General features: G+C 43.9%; 2 protein-coding genes across 5 annotated transcripts in view; both read left to right on the forward strand.

The window, feature by feature from the left end:
• On the forward strand, positions 1 to 12,464 carry zfand4 (zinc finger, AN1-type domain 4). 2 transcript variants are annotated; one of them, XM_083696100.1, is made up of 10 exons: positions 1 to 537; positions 1,541 to 1,848; positions 5,398 to 5,473; positions 6,445 to 6,512; positions 6,791 to 6,977; positions 7,171 to 7,318; positions 7,472 to 8,755; positions 9,072 to 9,126; positions 10,658 to 10,775; positions 11,373 to 12,464. In XM_083696100.1, exons 2-10 carry the CDS (start codon positions 1,665 to 1,667, stop codon positions 11,506 to 11,508), a joined length of 2,256 nt encoding a protein of 751 aa, XP_083552226.1. In that variant the 5' UTR covers positions 1 to 537; positions 1,541 to 1,664; the 3' UTR covers positions 11,509 to 12,464. The 2 variants fall into 2 exon arrangements, 1 of the variants encoding a protein (XP_083552226.1); XR_014554935.1 differs by lacking the exon at positions 9,072 to 9,126 and having other exon boundaries at positions 11,373 to 11,510.
• Positions 12,465 to 16,250: 3,786 nt separating this feature from the next.
• marchf8 (membrane-associated ring finger (C3HC4) 8) overlaps positions 16,251 to 19,176 on the forward strand; it is a 70,810-nt gene continuing 67,884 nt past the window's right edge. For 2 of the 3 annotated variants that reach the window (XM_083695411.1, XM_083695414.1), the window contains exon 1: positions 16,351 to 16,583. The gene's annotated coding sequence lies outside the window, so the exon portion shown is untranslated. Of the gene's footprint in view, positions 16,323 to 16,350; positions 16,584 to 19,176 lie in introns of those variants that run through there. The other variant, XM_083695412.1, reaches the window with a different exon arrangement.

The following is a 19,176-nucleotide window of genomic DNA, read 5'->3' on the forward strand; positions in this document are numbered from 1 at the left end:
CGTAGGTTGACAGGTGTGATGAGTTTACGAAGACCCCCAAGGGTTATCCATGCTCTATCTAGCTAGTTAAGTCCACGCAACAAAGGATGGCTTTTAGCTATCCTATATATTTTAGAAAATGACGAGATGGATCTCCGTTTCGTTATCGTAATGGCGAACCTCGTGAACTGAGGGGGAGAGGAAGCTTAAGTTAGGACGCAGCTTCTTTCTAGCTAGCCATCGAGGTGCCAGGTAGCCATTGTTTGTTTGATAGCTAAAATAGCTAGCTAAGTTAGCTGACAATCTTAGCTAACCTGAAGCCGACAGCTAATTTCATTTTATGATTTACTAGATATTGAATATCGTTCGATTTCTGGAATTATTATCAAGGCCGTCATTCGTCAGATCATTATTATTTTCATAACCAAGACATTGGAGTGTAGTCAAAGGGACGTCTGCTAGTGCTAGTAGCTCCATCCCCACTGTCGGCGTTACAGTACATTCATCCACTGCCCTGTGTATTTTTGCCAACCTGGGACGCTCTGGGGATGGGATGCGGTGAGTTCAAGACGATACGATAGCTTTTGTTTCGTGGTACAGGGAAACACTGCAGGGTTTCCGAACTAGCTGACTTACTACATCCTTCTTTGTCTTGTTGTATCAGGTTCACCATTTCTTCCTTTCTCTGGGTAGCACTGGTATAGGTCATACTGTGACTTACAGGTCGAACCCCATTATGCTAATATAGCTCGCTAAAAACACAGGTTTAGCTTGTTATTGGTTTGATTCTAGTAACCGACTGTAGCTAGGTTACAAGCTTTGTTATGAACTAACGAAACATGGGGAAAACACTGCATGTGTGCATCCTTTGGTCAATATCCTATCAATGATCTTTACAGTCAGTGCAAGTACAGTTGTCTAATAAGAATGTAGACATATGAAGCCTTCCCTTTCAAATATACTACACATTTCACACAATATTGGGCATCATGAATTAGCCCGACTAACACACATGCCAGTTACCTGATTACTTAGGTATGATTTATACCTGATCACTTTCAGCTATAGGCTACTGCCAGGCAATGAGGCCTGGCCCTATGCTCTTCTAATGGTGCATGAAGGCTTACACTCTTCACTCATTTGCTCCCTCTTGCCCTAAATCAATCATTGTACACTTATGTATTTGAGTCAGTATTTATTCGGCTCTGCTTCATAGCTTCTTAGCTATTTATTCCAGCAAAGAAAACCAGCTGTGTGCGTTTTAAAATTGTAGATTTTAATCAACACTTCCCCAGACCTCATTGTTAAGGTTAAAATTCTGTCGCTACATTTAGTATATCCTCATGTTGACCTGCACCTGTTTGTGTTGTCAAGGAAGTACAGGTCTCCTTACCTACCTACTGACACAAGCAGTCATGCTAGCTCATAAGTGGGTGTTTGTGCCCTTTTGTTTGTTTGTGTCAGATGTATTACACTGACATGGTATCAATTAAACTAGCAAACCTCTGACAAGTTATCACTGTTTCACTTGTGGTTTATTTCTCCTCTCCTCTCCCCACAGCTCTGTTTATCATGCATAATGCATAACCGTGGTGGCAGTGGTGAACAGCACCTATCCCTTTGTCCCTTTCCCTGGGCTGGACCCCCCTCTCCCTAAAGCTCCTCTGTGGCAGTGGCCCTCCAAGATGGCCGACAGGAAGGAGCCACCTTTTTATAATGATGACAGCGTGGGATCCTTCCACTACAAGCTGCCGTTCTATGAGACCATGGAGCTCTTCATAGAGACCCTTACTGGGACCTGCTTTGAGCTGCGTGTTTCACCATTTGAGACTGTCATCTCTGTCAAGGCCAAGATCCAGAGGCTGGAAGGTACTAAAGGGCTGTCTCTACAGTCCCCACTGCCCATATCATTGACTGTATAGACCCAAATACACATTTGTTAGTCTTTAGATGACCATGTAGAAAAGGACAGATGACCATATTATCATAACTGGTATGCCAGTACATGAGCTAAGCTATTTGTACTTGGCATTTATCCTTTATTGTCCCCCCCGATGAAATCGGTTTGTATGTCATGCTTTTGTCCATTCGTATGTCACACACTTTATCGCTGACTTGGAGCATTTTTCAGAAACTTGGGTGAATGATGTGTCTTGCCATAGAGATTGTTTAGGAGTTTTGAGGTGATGCTGATTCATCTCGTGATAGGTTGGCATTAAAAACCTCATAATAGGATGCAAAGAGGAATGTGCACCTCAGACCGCACCTTTTGGCCAATTTCAAGTCATACTGTCAAATCCTTGGAAATGGCACTACAAGCTCTGGTAACTTTTCAGCCTACCTCAAATCCACGGATTGCCTTCAAATAAACGCAAAGCTGTAAGAAGCAAGACTGATACAGAATCAAATAAGCATTACACGTTCCGGTAACTTTTCAGTCATGTGTTTAAATAATTGTCACCAATTCACACAAGGAGGGGCACTGCATAATTTGTGGGGGACAACATGTTTACTGTACACTTGTTTAGATTGCTTAGATGATTTATGATCTCAGTGTTCAAGCCTCCAAACTCTCAGTGTACTAGGCTAAACTGGGTGCTAAGAAGAAACAGCATAGCTGAGAGACATGTTGAATCAATGTCCACTAGTCCACGGTACAACCCGGCTCATCTGCTAGGCAAACACAAGGGATGGATGAAATATGGCCTCCAGTGAAATTAATGTCTTCCTGTATTTCATATTGAAGTGGAGGTGTTGGGAAATGTGTACACCAGGTCGTGTGCTAAGCAAAGACAAGGGCTTTGGTTTGTTGGCTCTTTCATATAGGCTAGTGCATTAACCACCTGCTATCTTTAATCCAACTGCCACTTTGCTTTATCATTTATGGGGCCTCATAGTCTATTCATCCTTGTAAACAGCCCTGGAGCCGATAGAACATATCTCTGTTTTAAAAGCCTAAAGCGGCCCCATCAATTTAGCCTCAGACGAGCCAGGCCTTGGTGGCATTGTGGGAGTGCATTTAGCAGTGATGAAGTGCTGGGGGAGGGATGGAGACGTTCAAGAGCGGAACATTGTCTCTAGAGTGATTGCTGTTGTAAAACAGTGCAGCTATGCGCGTGTTTCATCAGTTTAATACAATGGCCTATCGGAAGATGCAGAGGAGGAGAATCTATCTATTCTAGTTTATCCGTGGTGTTCCCTAGCACTGGTAACTGACTGTCGTGGAGATGTTTCTCATTTCCTAGGAAAGTGCAGGCTATTAATACAGTATGGCTGTTTGTACACAACCGTTGTGGAACATGACTTCCCTTTTACAGGATGTAAATTCCTTATAGTCTGGTTTGTAAAATAAATGTGGAACACAGGTATGTCCATTTTGCAAGTGAAATATAAGTCAATGTCATTTCTACATCTATCTCTGAGATTGCTTAGCTTTTGTTCTGGTTTATGTCTGACTGATGCCAGTGTTGCACTTCCATGTTAGCTTTTGGATATTGTTGCTCTTCTGGTGTATTTTCAAGGCCTCACTGTTTGCTCTCTGTGAGTGAGTGTGTGTCAGTGGGAGGTGTGCTAGGCAGGGCTGAGTGAGGAGCATGCAATTAGCTGTCGACTTCGGGGGGGAGAGGAGCATTGGGCTGTGCTGCTGCTGGCTGGCCCACTCATAAACACTGGCCCACCTCCAGCTCTGGGCTAACCAGGGCACCGAGGGCACCGTGGGGACATGACAGAAATTGTTGCCTGGCTGCGTCTCATTCCAGAGAGGTTGCTCCCTCCTTTCTCCATCTCCATCATTCACTGCCCTTCTGGCATCTTATAGGCCTAGCCTAGAACTTAAAGGGCAATAGTGAAATTGAGGAGTGAAGGATAGCAGAATGGAAGTTACATTTATGGCATTTAGCAGACGCCTTTATGCAAATTGACTTACAACAAATACATTTGACTAAGTAAGTGAATCATCTATCCATCAGTCATCATAAGAACTTAATTTATGCTAGGACCAGGGGCTATTGGCAGTCATAATGCTATTTTTTGTTTGTTTTATTTATTTACAGGAGAGAAACTTGCACAGGGGGGAAGGTAGGGATGAAGAGGTCTTTAGGAGGGACACTTAAAATGTAGCCTGAAGAGATGGGTCTTCAATCTATGGCGGAAGATAGGTAGTGACTCTGCAATCATGACAGCAGTGGGAAGCTTGTTCCACCAGCGGGGTGCCAGGACAGTGAAAAGCCGTGGCCAAGTAGCGCAGCTGCTGTATCCACGTAGAGGTGGCGGTGCCAGGCGAGCAGCCAAGGTGGAAGAGCAGAGTGATCGGGGGATGACCATTTGGGGGCTTGCAAGTACGGAGGGGCTGTTCCCTTTGCCGCCCGGTAGGCGAGCACCAGGGTCTTGAATCTGATGCGAGCTGCTACTGTGAGCCAGTGAAGGGTGCGAAGGAGGGGGTTGACATGGGAGAATTTGGGGAGATTGAACACCAGACGGGTGGCAGCATTCTGGATGAGTTGCAAAGGCCTGATGGCGGCGGCAGGGAGCCTGGCCAAGAGTGCGTTGCAGTAGTTAAGGCGAGAGATCACAAGTGTTTGGACCAAAAGTTGTGCTGCTTCTCAGGTGAGGAATAGACTTGTCCTTCTGATGTTGTAGAGGAAGAATACAGGAGCGTGCTGTCGCTGTGATGTTTGCTACACAAGATAAGTGGTTGTCAAGGATCACCCCAAGGTTCTTGGTTGTCTGGGAGGAGGTCACAGTAGAGTTCTCTTTGGAGTCAAAAGCAGCCTTGAGATCAACTATTTCTGGTCCTTAACTTACCGTGTCCCCTATTGTAGGACTGAAGGTAGTGCAGATAGGACACATAATTATATCCAGTCCTGGAGTACTTGAGTGGTAGTGAAGACAGGGCATATAGGGCATACTGTGCACAGTACTCAAGTACTCCTGTCTAGACTGTCGAAACAGATTCCATACCTTGCATGATGTCCAATGTACAGTGCCCATCTGAAAAAAGAAGAAACCATTTAATTAAAGCTGAGAATCCCTACTTTGACCCCTATAGTAATTGTTTGATTTCAAATCCAAACTGTTGGGAGTATAGAGCTAAAAGAAGACAAAATGCTTCCTTTTTCCAATACTTATGGAGGACACTGTATGTCTTCATTGATGGTTATGTAAGGACTGGTGATATAGGTTGTCTGCAATCTACTGTCCCGGTTCTCCTTGCTTTTTTGGGTATTCCCTCATGTGTTTGTCTGTGTAATATGCAGTCCCTTAGATGGAGTTAGCATTATGACCTGCCTATTTTTTCTGCTAGACTATATTATTTCCAGTAGGGGGCATCTGTGAGTTGTTTCTCTGGCCTATGGTGTGATGATGTTCCTATCCTGTCTGTCTGAATCTCTCTCTCTCTCTCTCTCTCATATTCTAAAGGCATCCCTGTTGCCCAGCAACATCTGATCTGGAACAATGTTGAACTGGAGGATGAGTTCTGCCTGCATGACTACAGGTGAGGCTAATGCTTTCTACTTGCAGAAGTTTTCATCAACTATTTCCATCAATAGTTTAGCATCAATACCACCTAGTTCAGTAGCTGTGCAGTCAATTTATTTATTTACTTTTTACAATACATTTCAATTGGCTGAGTTTAGAGAGCCAACCCATTGTTTTCAGTTTGATTTAGATTATATTAGATGCTTGCAGGCTGCAGCTGGTGGTGGGTTTGTTATGTATGTTGTCACTTAATTTACCACATGAACAGTCCTTGGTGAGATTGTGTTAATCTTGAGTATCGCACAATTTGCCTTTAAAGTCTTAAGGAGCATGGAGTAGGGGGAGGTTGGGGGCGTGGAGATGGAGGGTAGATTTGCATGGAACAGACGTTCCGATAGAATTCCCAGACGTGTGCATAACTTCATTTGGAACCCAGCCTTGAGTAACAATGTTTGTTCTGGAATAATCTTTTGCTTAGCTGAAAAACAACTCCTATACTCAGTCACGGCCAGCTAAATGTTAAGCAGTATGTGGATTGTTCCGACAAAGCCACCATCATATTGCTCACACTGATCTGGTCCCTTCTAGGTCTGCAAACACTGAGGGGACTAATGATGGGTGTACACTACACAATTTATTGATGTTTTGGCCATGTTTTTTGCCGTCCCAGACACATTTTCATGATCAGGCTAGGAGTGGAATGTGTGAGCAGGTCAAAGACGCACAGTTAATGGCGGTTTCGGAGATGCCAATTATTTTTAAAAATGTTGGTTGTCGTGGGAGAGGGTCTACGAGGCAATTCCATAAGAATACAGCTATAGGCAATAGAAATGCATGATCAGCAGGTAAACTTGTGACAAAATACCAGGGGAGAGGTGGGAGAGTCATTAAATGTAGTGTATGGCACCATAAGGGGCTAGGGGTTGTTATTTGGGATAGGCTAATCTGTCTGTGTGGTCATTGAACTTTCTGTGTGACTGTTTGCAGCATTGCAGAGGGCTGTACTCTGAAGCTGGTCCTGGCCATGAGAGGGGGGCCCATCAACACCAGGAGAGGTAGGGAAGACCCTGGCTGGGCTGCTTTGACAAGGCATAAACTGCTGCCAACAGTGCCTGCTAACGCTGATGATGGGATTGTTGAGCTGTTGACTCAAAAAAACATTGTCAGCACATTGTCTGTGTTTTAAATCTTGGGCAGTTAGCAAATGATGTGGGCTGCTGCATCATAACTCCAGAAACAGAACTCAACCCAACCTTATAGAGGTATTTGAAAGGATGTCTTGTCCTCTTTACACATTAGCTGGAGGTCTCACTTGATCTCTCTCTCTTCTTAGTGTCTGTGGAGGACCCAGTGAAGGACATGGCCGATCTGATGGAGGGGGGAAGGGAGGAGGGCTGGGAGAAGAGCGTGCCCAGCAAGCAGGTGACCTTCCTGGTGTACCGAGAGGGAGACCAACTCAACTTCTTTCGAGTGGTCGACAGAGGAGATGGCACCCTCACCCCAGTCTCTGAATCACTCAGGTCAGTAGTCAATGACAACAGCAGGGCATTTTACATTCATGAAACTTCTACTCTCAAAGACACTTTTCCCCCCTCAAATACACTTCTCATTAGTAGTAGGGAAACAATATCAGTTTGGATTGATATTATACATAATGAAATGTACCACTTAGTTTTCTTCAGGCAGAAACAGTTTGTATGCGTGTTTCTCTAGTGGTGGTTCTGTGTACAATGTATACACTGAGGAGGAGGAGGATGTAGAGGGCTCCGAGGCTGGTCAGCAGACTCTGGAGAACTCCATCACCATGAACAAGATGAAGCTGCTCAAGGCCAAGATGGAGGACATGAACATCAACAAGAAAGTAGGAGACAGTAGGAATGTAAACAGACACAAACATCATGTCAGCAACACATCATGTAACATGTCAACATAGACAAGAGATGCGGTTCACCTTATTTCTCTCTCTGGCCATGCTACTTTTGTCTAACTCTCTGTCTGTATTTCTGTCTCCTAGCCCAAGAAGTCTGCCAAGTTGAAGCCACGCCCCCCCGTCACCCCCCGGCCCTGCGGTAGCTCACTTGGCCCCTCCAGCACACGACGTCATCGCCTCTTCAACGTCCTCCCCCAGATCAACCCATCACATCACTCCACCACACATCTACCTCCAATCAAAGACCACAAATCCACAACCCCCTCCCCTTCCGCTGCTGCTGCCTCGTCTGCTGACCTGTCAATCAGCAGACGGGCCCCACCCACTTTCACCTCCTCATCATGTTACATGCTTCAGGAGGAGGAACCATGCGAGTCATGGCCAGCCTTTGCGAAGATACGACCCCCTCCAAAAGTCTCACGGTTGGACGTTGGCAGCGCTAGGTTGATGAGGGACTGTGTGTACCCACTCCCAGCCCTCTCCAGCAAGGGGCAGGCTGAGGGGGCTGTGGAGGCTCTTGACCCCAGAGGTGATGCACTGGGACTGGGCTTGGTAGAGGAGGCTGGTGGCCTCATGGAGCCCACACTGTCTGGAGCATTGTTTGGGGAGCGGCTGTCAGACCCCCTGAGCCTGGATGTGTCGACCCCGCCAGAGGAGGGTCTGGGTGGCTTGGATAGTGCAGGAGCTCTGGAGGTTGCGGCTGAGTACCAGCTACCTTCCACCTCCTCTCTGCTCTCCCAGGCTGTAGGGCCCAACTCTCTGAGCACCTGGGCACTCGGTCCTGATAGGCTCACGTGTAAAATGGAAAGGACACAGCTGGGTAGCAGCCTTCATCTGACCCCTGATTGTCCATTGTCACCCTCCACCTCTCCAGCATCTCCCTCCATCAGACAGCCACCTCAGCCCTTTGAGTTCACTGGCTCATCTCTGCAACCCAACCTCTCAGTCCGACCCTCCACTCTCCTTAAGACTGATGACACGCCTCCTCTCCCTCTCCCCTCCTTGTCTCCGACACGTGGCTCTCTCCTCCGTGGCATCAAGGTGGACTCTCCGGGCAAACGGCCAGAGATCATCTCCAAGAGTGAGGCGCGGGGCATGACCAAAATGGCCAACCAGGCCTGTAAGGAGCCCCTGGGCTCCCTCAGCAACACTGAACTCCTAGCCTCTCTCAGCTCCAGGACAGGAGGGAGCAACAGGGAAGGCCTCGGCCAGAGCCTGGGACTCGGGTTGGGGCTACCCACTTTGGGTGCCTCTGGGTTGGGGAGGTTGGGTTCCATGGCCCCCTCCCTCCCAAACAACATCCAGCTGCTGCAGGATGATCTGATCAGACGGATGCCCCCCTTACAGAGAGCAGCAGCCTCTTACTTGGTGAGCACATAACCCATGCCCCCTACTGTATTGTAGACTGGCACTTGAACTGTACAGTAGGATGACTGGTATGGTGTAGTGTAGTTGTCAATATTGTCTGCTTTTCTATTGTATTGTACTTGTATTGTATGTTCATGTGTTGCCCCTGGGTGCAAGCCACATTTCCCTTCTGGGATAATACAGATTGAACTGAACAACTGCGAAGTGGCTCTATAATGGAACAATAGGAGGTGTTGGTTTTGCAGTGTATGGTATTGCTGTAAGTGTGTGTTGTCTTAGTTTGACACCCTGTTACAACCCTTTCTTCTATTTCCAGTCCTCCAACAGTCTTGTGTCAGCTAGCAGAGCCTGCAGTGCAATAAGGAGATTAGGTGAGTGATCATCCAACTCAGGGAAGTTGTTTGAATTGTCACCATCACCCATGTCCACACCACAGGAGTGGAGCACTCGAGGACGAGGGCTATTTCATCACTTTACTCAGATGAAAAGTGGTATTTTTGTGGAAGCACACGTGTACAGTAGCCTAGAGCACAGGGCCTGTACTATGCAGCGCTGACTATTGTCTTTGTGTCTCCGGCCCATGATGCAGCGTGGGTGTCTGCCAACACGGGGTCAGAGAGAAAGCAGCTCCCTTGCTTAGTTCTAGAGTGAGAACACACGCACACATACATTTACTGTACAAAGCAGCTCCCTTGCTTAGTGCTAGAGTGAGAACACACACACACTTCCTTTACAAAGCAGCTCCCTGACCTAGGATTGGTGCCAGCTTGAAGAAACACACAAACACTCTGTACACTCCCACCACACAAATAGAGAGAGAGAGAGAGCACAGGAGGGTATTATGTGAATGCAGCCAATGCATGTTGTATGAGCTCTGCATTGTGGTAGGCTAGGGTGTTAAATATTTACAGTGATACAGCTGCTGAATGAGCACAAGCAACAGAACACGCACACACACACACACACACACACACACACTATTAATTTCGGCACTCACATACTACTATACATACACTGCTCACACACCTACAGTATATGCATGTATACAATCTATACACAACACAATGACCAAAGGAATTTTATTTCCTCAGGATGATTTAGTCAGACATCAGTTCTAGATAGATCCACTGTGTACCAACAATAGTGTTCACACATCTGTGGGTTGTTCAAATTGATGTGACAGCTACAGTCTGTCTGTTCAATGGGAGCTCCTGAGTCTGTGGTTGTACTTCAGATAGCCTAGTCGTGTTTGCCTGGGGAGGACCACTCTGAGAGCAGATTACTGAGGAGAACACAACTCAAAATCCAATCTCTTGCCCGACTGCCTGACAGGGAGATTCTCCTGGCTGTTGTGTCACGGTAAAAGGCCCTTTAGCGGTTCTGTTCCGCCTGTCCTCGTCTCCATATCTCCATGGCGAGCACATACAGCGAGTGTGCATCCACGGGCATGGCTGTAGTGGGCAGAGACTGGTGTGCATGGCTGTAGTGGGCAGAGACTGGTGTGCATGGGTGTTGTAATGGGTTGGAAAATGAAAAGCGGTGCCATGGGGTTTGAACAGTGAAATATTTCCCATGATTAAATATGTTAAACAATGTAGGCCTACGTAATTTACAATATTCCCACGCCGGTAACTATAGGGTGTATTATTTAAGCTAGCGATTAGTCTAATTCTTATTTTCTATTGCCCGTTGTCTTTTTATACTCGTAGTAAGGAAAGGAACATGATATTCATGGTGTACAAACAGTTTGAGCTGTCTGCTGATGATGATATTCCAACTGGACCCGAGGGATATCATTCAACCATGTATTCCTCCACTATTCTTTTTCCTCTGCTAGTCTTGACCTTACCGGCTTAACCTTTCTAACTGGTAGTAAACCAGAGACCTCTCCTGTCCCCCCAGGTACCCCTACATATCACCTCCCCCTAGTCAAGGCTCCTGTGGGCAGTAAGAAGAAGAGCTCCAAACATTGCTTCCTCTGTGGGAAGAAGACCGGCCTGGCCGCCAGCTACGAGTGCAGGTACAAATCATCCCTCTATCATGTCGTTCCTTCTGTGTCTCTCTCTCTCTCTCTCTCTCTCATTCACTCTGTTTTTGGTCTCATTCTTGGAATGGTCTGTTGTTTTTTGTGTATCGTTCCACCACTGCCTATGCCTGGTACTGGGGTTTTCACATGTCCTGTTTTTACACATCAATGGCAATATAGGAAAGGAGATATGGAGACAGACTATTGACATAACATAAGTCAATACATAAACCCATGAAATACATCCATGATGTGCTGTCCAACAGCTATAGTCCACAGGTGTCAAGAGAGGACTAAAGATGATGCAACATCTAGATCCAGTGACATGTCTTTGAATGACTCTGAACCTTGTCCTGCCCATAACACAAACCACCACAAAATGTCAATATGCTGACAATATATTATATCCATTAGTAATTTAACCCATTACTTTAAAGAGCTAGCCAACTCTCAAGCCTCTCTGGCTTTGCATGAGTTTTAATGATTGAATATGCAGGCAATGCTGTAAAGAAATAGGAACACCTCCTAGCAGACTTCATCTGGCCCTACACATGAGATCATGCTTATATGTCTGTTGTGCTCTTCCTTCAGGTGTGGCAACAACTTCTGTGCCACCCACCGCTATGCAGAGACCCACGACTGCACGTACGACTACAAGAGCGCTGGACGCCGGTTCCTACAGGAGACCAACCCCATCATCAGCGCTCCCAAACTGCCCAAGATCTGAGCCACCGCATCGGACCCCTGACCCAAAAATTAAGAAAATGAATGAACATTAAAAAAAAGGGATGGAACTTGATCACCACCGTGTGCTTTTATCACAGAGTGATTGGCTTAATGAGTAGAAAGGCCAAGTGTAAACAAAGGGAGAACAAATCGAAAAACAGCACACAAATAAACAGCTACCTAGCTCTGGACAATGTGAGGAAAAAACTAACCGTTGATCCGCTTTTCCCTGTTACCATGATATTTTTTTTTTCCCCTAGCATAAAATGATTGCATGTATAGAGGTAGGTTTTAAGGAAAGTATGTTTATTCCATAGGTTTTAACAGAACAAAATGCACGACACCAAGCATATATATTTTTAGGGGGTTTGTTTTGTTTGTAGGATTGTTTGTTTGTTTCTTAAAATCGGACTGCAGATCACTTTTCATGCGACAAGTCTTTGAGAGATGCACTTTAGAATTATCATATTTATACCAATGGTTTGACTCTCTTTGGGGGGAATGGTCTTTCATTTCTGTGTTTGTCTGCGTAATGAAGTGTTTTTATGTTGTCTGTCATCAAGTATTTTTTTATATTCAGCACCCCTCCCCTCCCCCATTCCTATGGGCACATATATATTATACTGGCATCACTGTAATAATGAATAATTGTAATTTTTTAAAGGGGCAAATACTGTACTCTCCCTATTGATGAGATACTTAATAGCATTATGTTCATGCACATTAATTCAAAATTAAAGATCAGTTTAGACAGAACAATTATGCAATTTGCATAGACATACAACTGATACATATCTATCAAGGATACTGTATGATATTGAAGGAAAGGCATGGTAGACAGTAAGGTGATTGCCATAAATCTCTTTTGTAAGATTGTTTTTTTTGATTGCACAGTAGTTATTACATAGAGTTCTCAGTGCTGTAACTATGGGGGTTTGATCTAATAAAATGTGTGTTTCCATATATGCTTGAACGGTTGAATCATTTATTATTCTGATTCAGAACAGGCACATGGATGCCTTATTTGTCAAAAAAAAAACCTTCACACATTCACCTGTTTTTGACACCTCTGCAGTTATCATTTAGTTGCAGAGCATTTTAGAGTGGGTAACGTATGCCATATAGCCACATCTACTGTGTTTATCCCTCCTTCACTCAGCCCTCCTCCTGGTCCTCAAATAGACAGTGCTGAACACACTTCCTCCACTTGTGTGCTCTAACAATATCCCTCAATGTACTGGAGAAAGCCAGAGATTACCTCTCTATGCTCAGTAGAACACTGGACTGATTAATGTCATATAAGACCTAGACAATTGGAACCTTAATTGGCTCCTTTAGTTTCTTAGCAACAAGCTGACTTTTAACAAACTCTGTCATTTAAGACTCTTTATTATAATTCAAACAACAGCAGGAGTGGAAAATGTAGGAGAGGATACTGTTGAGGCCAATGCTGTTGGTGAGTCACTTCATCTAGTCTATCACACCCCCAGAACCATTTTTGAGTTGTTACACATCTATAGCACTTTTAAAGGAGGAACTAGCCAAGACTCACCATTTGGGAAACACTGATCTAGACAGCATTGATTGTTCTCTTCTGGGAATTGTGAGTGGGAAGGAATATTGAGTGTGGTAAACATGTTTCCATTCTCCTCCTCAGGCTTATTAAACACCAGATCTCATCTGCCGATATATGAACTCCATAACATACTCAACTTCAGAAACATGTCATAACTGTGTGTGTGTGTGTGTGTGTGTGTGTGTGTGTGTGTGTGTGTGTGTGAGAGAGAGAAAGAGAGACACACATACACACACAAACACGCACACACACAGAAAGAGAGACAGAGAGGGAGAGAGACACCCACCAAACCATCTCACTTAGGCAGAGGAAAAGGAAGCACTCTGTCAACCACTGATATTTGATGACCTGCTATCGTACAAAATCACTATTTGAATTGAGAAGATTATCGTCGAAAAGGTGGACACAGCTCCAAATCTCACTCGTGGGAAAATGAGAAAAGATCTGACGTCCCTTAAATGGATTCACATGTTTGACATGGACACAACGTGTTCCCCAGATGCAGAGCATGGACCGGGCCAAGGAATCTGTTTCTGATATGCAGTACCACTGTCAGAACTGTTGGCTGGGTCCCTCTCAGGACTGACTCCTTTTGGATTGCAGGCCTGTCTGTCTTATATGCCTATTTCTTTACTTTAGAGATAGAGAGTGGAAGTCATTTAAGTGGGCTTTTGAAGAGTGATTTCCTGTCATGGTTAGGCATTTAGTTAGTTGTTGCATCAGTTGGCAAGCCAGGAGAGTGGAAGGGAAAATGTGCTCAAAAAGGCTAACATTCCAACAGAACAGAGAAAAGTGTGTGCTCCTTTGAGTAAATCTAGCCTCTGAGCAATTATATATTTGGTTTGTTTGAGGGTGCACTACTGGATAAGAAACTTTTTGTTTTATGACTATATAATACTACACTGAATGTTCCTTTTCAAAACCAAGGATGCTTGATCAGCTCTCCCATTTGTGCAATCTCATTGCCAGAAATCAGTTGTGGTGCCTAGGTAACAACTCTCTGGCGCATTGATATGATGAGTCATCGAGCACTTCGGCAAAAAGAGAAGTGGTGGTCACTTTATTTCCTTGGAAATACTGGAAATACTGATCTGATCTGGGTCGCCACTTCATCTCCTCTCCTCCATCCACACTGATTCAATTATTGGAAAAGTGAAAGTAAGTCCCTCAGTTAGACCTCTGTGACCATTGTATGTTGTTGTCTTTGGATCTGTGTAAGTGATATGAAAGAATGCAACAAGGAAATAAACCACTGAACTTTCCCTTGCTAACCAGTGTAATGTCCATTGTAGAACTATATTTCTGTCATTCTATGTCTGTGGCTTGAGCAATTCTGGGCTACAGACTCAATGACCTTTAAGAGACATCAGGAGTGACAGGAAGTACAGACTCATTTCACATCCCTCTCTAATGTCCTCTTTTTGTATGCAGAGCTGAACACTAGTTAGGACTCTAAAGGGTAACACAGCCATAACATTACAATTAGCTGTCCTATTTCCTAATTTAGACACACTTGTTCTGTATTGCGTTGAATCAAATATCCTGAGAGAGGGATTCTGGAGTTTGAGATTGCCCTAATCCTGTGCAGGTGGTGATATTGATTGTGGTCCACATTTTTCTTTGTAGTCCTTCCATAATGGTTGAGTATAATTCTATAACCTATCTATAATCATACCATTATGGTTGAGTATAATTCTATAACCTATCTATAATCATATCATTATGCTGTGAAAAGATTGTCAAATGTAACTTAGCTTAGAGGAGAAAAATAGAGTGGTTTGACATGAGCGAACCACAATGAATGACCTTCCGTGAGGCTGCGCTTGTTCTTGACTGAGCACACAAAAGCACTAAGTTCCTTAGTGACTGTTTTCCTTTCTTTAATGACACCTGAATCACATTGCAAGCATCAGTTCCTGTGTCTGCTGCTGGGACAATATTAACAGGAAGTGTTGGGGGTAAATGTTTGGAGGGAGGGTGGATGAGATGATCAGCACAACCTGTTTGACAAGTTCATCTGAGTAGGAGGATTAAGAGGGACACACACACACACACACACACACACACACACACACACACACACACGCACACACACGCACACACAGAAAGAAAACCTTCTTGACAGCTCAACACTGTGACCAGGGATATCTGTACTGTCGCATCTCCTACTGATCAAACTCCACCGTCTGACAGGCCCACCAGTGGCTAGAGAACACTGATCTCTCCACTGCTTGGAAAGGCCTGCTGCTTTCAACCTCCCTCCTTCCCTCCCTCCCTCTGTCATTCACTTCCTCCTTCCTCCTTCCTTATTTTTTCTCTCCCTCATTCACTGTCTGTACCTGGGGGATAATATTTTCCCTTTCTCTCTCTCTCTCTCTCTCTCTCTCTTTCTCTCTCTCAAAGTGTCTAAGTTTGCTAAGCATACCAGAAAACTTATATACCTGCATTAAGAAGGATGAGATCTGAGAGGACACAGCTGATAATGATATTTAAAGTGATATGACTGTTGGTCTATGTGTATTATCAAATAAAACCAAACACCCCAGCTTTGGACTGCTGTCTCTCTCAGCTCCCACACACACACACACACACACACACACACACACACACACACACACACACACACACACACACATGCAAGTCTCTTTGGCATCCCCACCGCCCTCTGTGAGGTGCCCACACACTCCAGACAGCACACAGAGGCCCTGTTGTCCTCCCCCAAGGACGGAGAGGCAGACTGTGAATTAGTAATAGAACCAAACACAATGACAGGTTTCAGGGAGAGTCGGGACTTTGTCAACGGGAGGTTTAATTCCTTCCTATAGGCTAGCAGCTTCACCTCTTATAGACAGACCTTAGTGAATGAAGTGTGCTTAATGTGGCGGTGCGGAGGTTGTGATATGACGTATGTGTACACCGCAAATACGTTTACATGCATATACCTGACATTCTTGATCTTTCTGGATTAAAACCATAAAATACCTCCATCATCATCATCATCACCATTGTCATAATCATCATCATCGTGTTCTTCATCATCATCTTCATCATACTGATCAATCTCAGTAGACTTTCTATCAATCAACACCGTGCGCATTTTAAATCCATTTTTTCTCTCCGTCCATTTTTTCACTCCATGTTTTTTATTGTAACGCGGAAGTCAGTGACGCATACGTTCAGATACAGATGGGTCATTGAAATAAACAACACATCGCCATTCAGTCCGGAAAAAAACAGCGGTGAGTGATCATTTTTGCTTTGCACTGTGTCGGCAAGTTGAACTGAGATTTGCGTTCAATCGCAACGTAGCCTATTCCAGGATTTGAAACGTCTAGGCTACACTGCCCTGCGCCTTTTTACCAAATTCTCTGGGAGACGATGCGTATCTTTATGGAATGATTGTTTGAATCTAACTGCAATTATTCACGCTGTACCGAAATACATTAATTGGCTGACAGCATTCCTACAGCATACTGGGAAAGTCTTACCAGTGGAATAAGGTGGGTATGGTAATTATCACAAGAGATTAAGAGCAATAGACGCTCTATTTATTCTGAATAGGAGAATGCTTTTTCAATGATCCGTCAATATGCTTCCTATGTCGTCCGGTTGGCGTGCAGCCTAGATGCTCGCAGATTTTTATTTTTATTACAAAAGAATCTCTTACATTTTCTCGTGAAGCATTGACTTAAAAGTGTAGGCTACTGATATTTAATAGTGTAAGTGAGATAAGGACGGATTTATGCGCTCTTTTTATTCATCAAAGCAAAAATACTTACGAGAAGTTCATTGTAACAAACAATGGGCCGTAGTCGATAAGAATAATTGCTTTCATGTTCATAATGATTAAGCATTAATGGTAAAAGCCTATAGACAGCGTGACACACACACCGCGGTGCTACGCGATAAGCGAGGTTTGTTTCATTGTCCTTGTCTAACTGACCTTTTACAAACTGTGAGGTTCTATTTGATTTCTTTCATCTGATCTTTGTAAAGGCTACAGTTCCGGGTACCATAAATGTTCATCCAGCATGACCAGACCGATTCAATGCAGTGAGCTATTTCAATGTAATGTGATGATGCTGCCCATCCTATCTTGGACAATTGCATTCATGGTTGGTCATCTGAATTGCAGAGCATGTTTACATATAGCACAATTCATATCCTAATGTAGGGCTGTTCAAAATTAGTGTATATCACAGGTACATGATGCAATATGACTAACAATCATGTATGGTGAATAGTGTGTTATGCACATGTTTGCTCGATCTCTTGATTAGTCATGTTTGCCCTCCTTTTGCTGCTCTTTCTCTCTGAAAACTGGGGGTAGTTTCCTCTTCCTTCTCAATTATTATTTTCTCCTGTACTTCGCCTACAGTATCACTTTATCATAGCCGGTAGATCAGTTTCCCTCAATATGTTCCACTCTTAACTCCTGCCCTGTGCCCTGTGACCACTGCATTTAGGGCTGTGGATTCCATCATTCTCAATGCAGCCATATTCTTTTATGATTGTCTCCTGAGATTTTTTATTAATACCAACTTTTTATAGCCATGCCAGTTTGAGTTACAAGCTTGTGATTAAGCTTGTTGTGATTTCAAAGAAGTGTTTTTCTTTGCAGTGTTGTTTGTACCAATGTGGTACTAAAAGTGTGCAATGGTGGTGTGGTGTTCTCTGTCCAGGCTGCAGAATTATTATTATTATTATTAATTTTTTTACTTTACTGGATAATCATTAGGCCTATATTCTAATGCAATTTTTAAATGTAGGCCTATCAATTAAAATCCAACTCCAATGGTATGGTAACTTAGCCTGTTGTTTATCAGGTCAAACCATTGACAGATCTGTAATGGCCAGATGACAGCAGTATCATCAACAGCAGTATCCCAGTCAGTCTACTCTTTAGAGTCCTCTTGCTGTTCTTCATCTTCTACAGCCCATCTGGCATGGTGGCTCATGTGTTCTGTTCTCTTCAGCAGTGTATTCTCTTCCCTTCCCTATATAACAGGCCTTCTGCCATGGTGTGAAATCTCATCAGCTATCATCTGGGCTGTGCAGTCAACAATACTCTGAAGTCTCTGAAGTCGTCAGAAGTCCTGACAGACATGACTATAAAGAGACAGAAAGAGTAATGATGTTTACGCCCCTTAATTAAGAGTCAAACCAGGAGAAGACTGTTTTGGTTAATCTGGTAAAACTGATGCAGGAGAGAAGAAGACAGAAACCCAGGTGAGTGAAGGGACTATGCTGTTATTGTGTGCATCCCAAATTAACTAATAATTATTTTTCTCAAGGGCATAGTCAAATAGTCAGTCAATGCCTCTTGGGAGGCGGGGGGGTGGGGGGGGTGGGGGGGTAGAGTAGGCCTATCATTCTGTTAAATGAAATCATACAGATTTAAATAAATGCAATGTGTACAAATGTGTGAGGACACATACACTGACAGTGAGAACACCTTCACACACGCCAATGTGGTGGGCTAATATTGTGGCTGCCCACTGCCAGTGTCGTCAAGCCCTGCTGGCATATAGCCTCCCCTGAAGGCTATATGAGGAATATCTTCAGTGGCAATTAGATCCTATTGTGATGCCTTCACTATATGATTGGCCCCACTTTAAACAAACTACAACTTAAATGTTTAATGTAGCCTTCATAAACCTTTATAATGCCTACATACAGCAGTTGCATCACAAATCATTTATAGGCAAATGTCAAGCTACTAAAGAGGTAAAAAAAAAAAGATTATAACACCCTTTGTAAACCTTATAACACCCTTTGTAAGTAAGGAATGTGTTTTTATGAATAATTTGTGAAGCATTAATCCTTTATTAGGTGTAATTTGTTTAAAGTGACCAATGGGGGATGGATTTCTCTGAACCATTTTGTATATTTTTAAAAGGAGTAGGCCTATTTCTCCTCTCTCCTCTCCTAAGAGTGCTTTGACCTCTGATGCTTTAGAAAGTTTTGTATATTGGTTAGATATCACAGCATTTGGTAGATAAGTCAATAATGTCTCACACATTGCAGTATCTCTCTACTCTGGGAATTATGAGATCTCTACCCAGAATCTTATCTTATTCTAGGTATTATTGA

The sequence above is a fragment of the Argentina silus genome, assembly GCF_951799395.1.
Source record: "Argentina silus genome assembly, chromosome: X".
Classification (NCBI taxonomy): Eukaryota; Metazoa; Chordata; class Actinopteri; order Argentiniformes; family Argentinidae; genus Argentina; species Argentina silus.

What these genes read in the sequence shown, in the direction of transcription:
- zfand4 (XM_083696100.1), top strand. Translation starts at nt 1,665, where the DNA reads ATGGCCGACAGGAAGGAGCCACCTTTTTATAATGATGACAGCGTGGGA. An exon ending in CAAGATCCAGAGGCTGGAAG is followed by an intron (nt 1,849 to 5,397) that starts GTACTAAAGGGC and finishes CATATTCTAAAG; the next exon opens with GCATCCCTGTTGCCCAGCAA. An exon ending in ACATGAACATCAACAAGAAA is followed by an intron (nt 7,319 to 7,471) that starts GTAGGAGACAGT and finishes TCTGTCTCCTAG; the next exon opens with CCCAAGAAGTCTGCCAAGTT.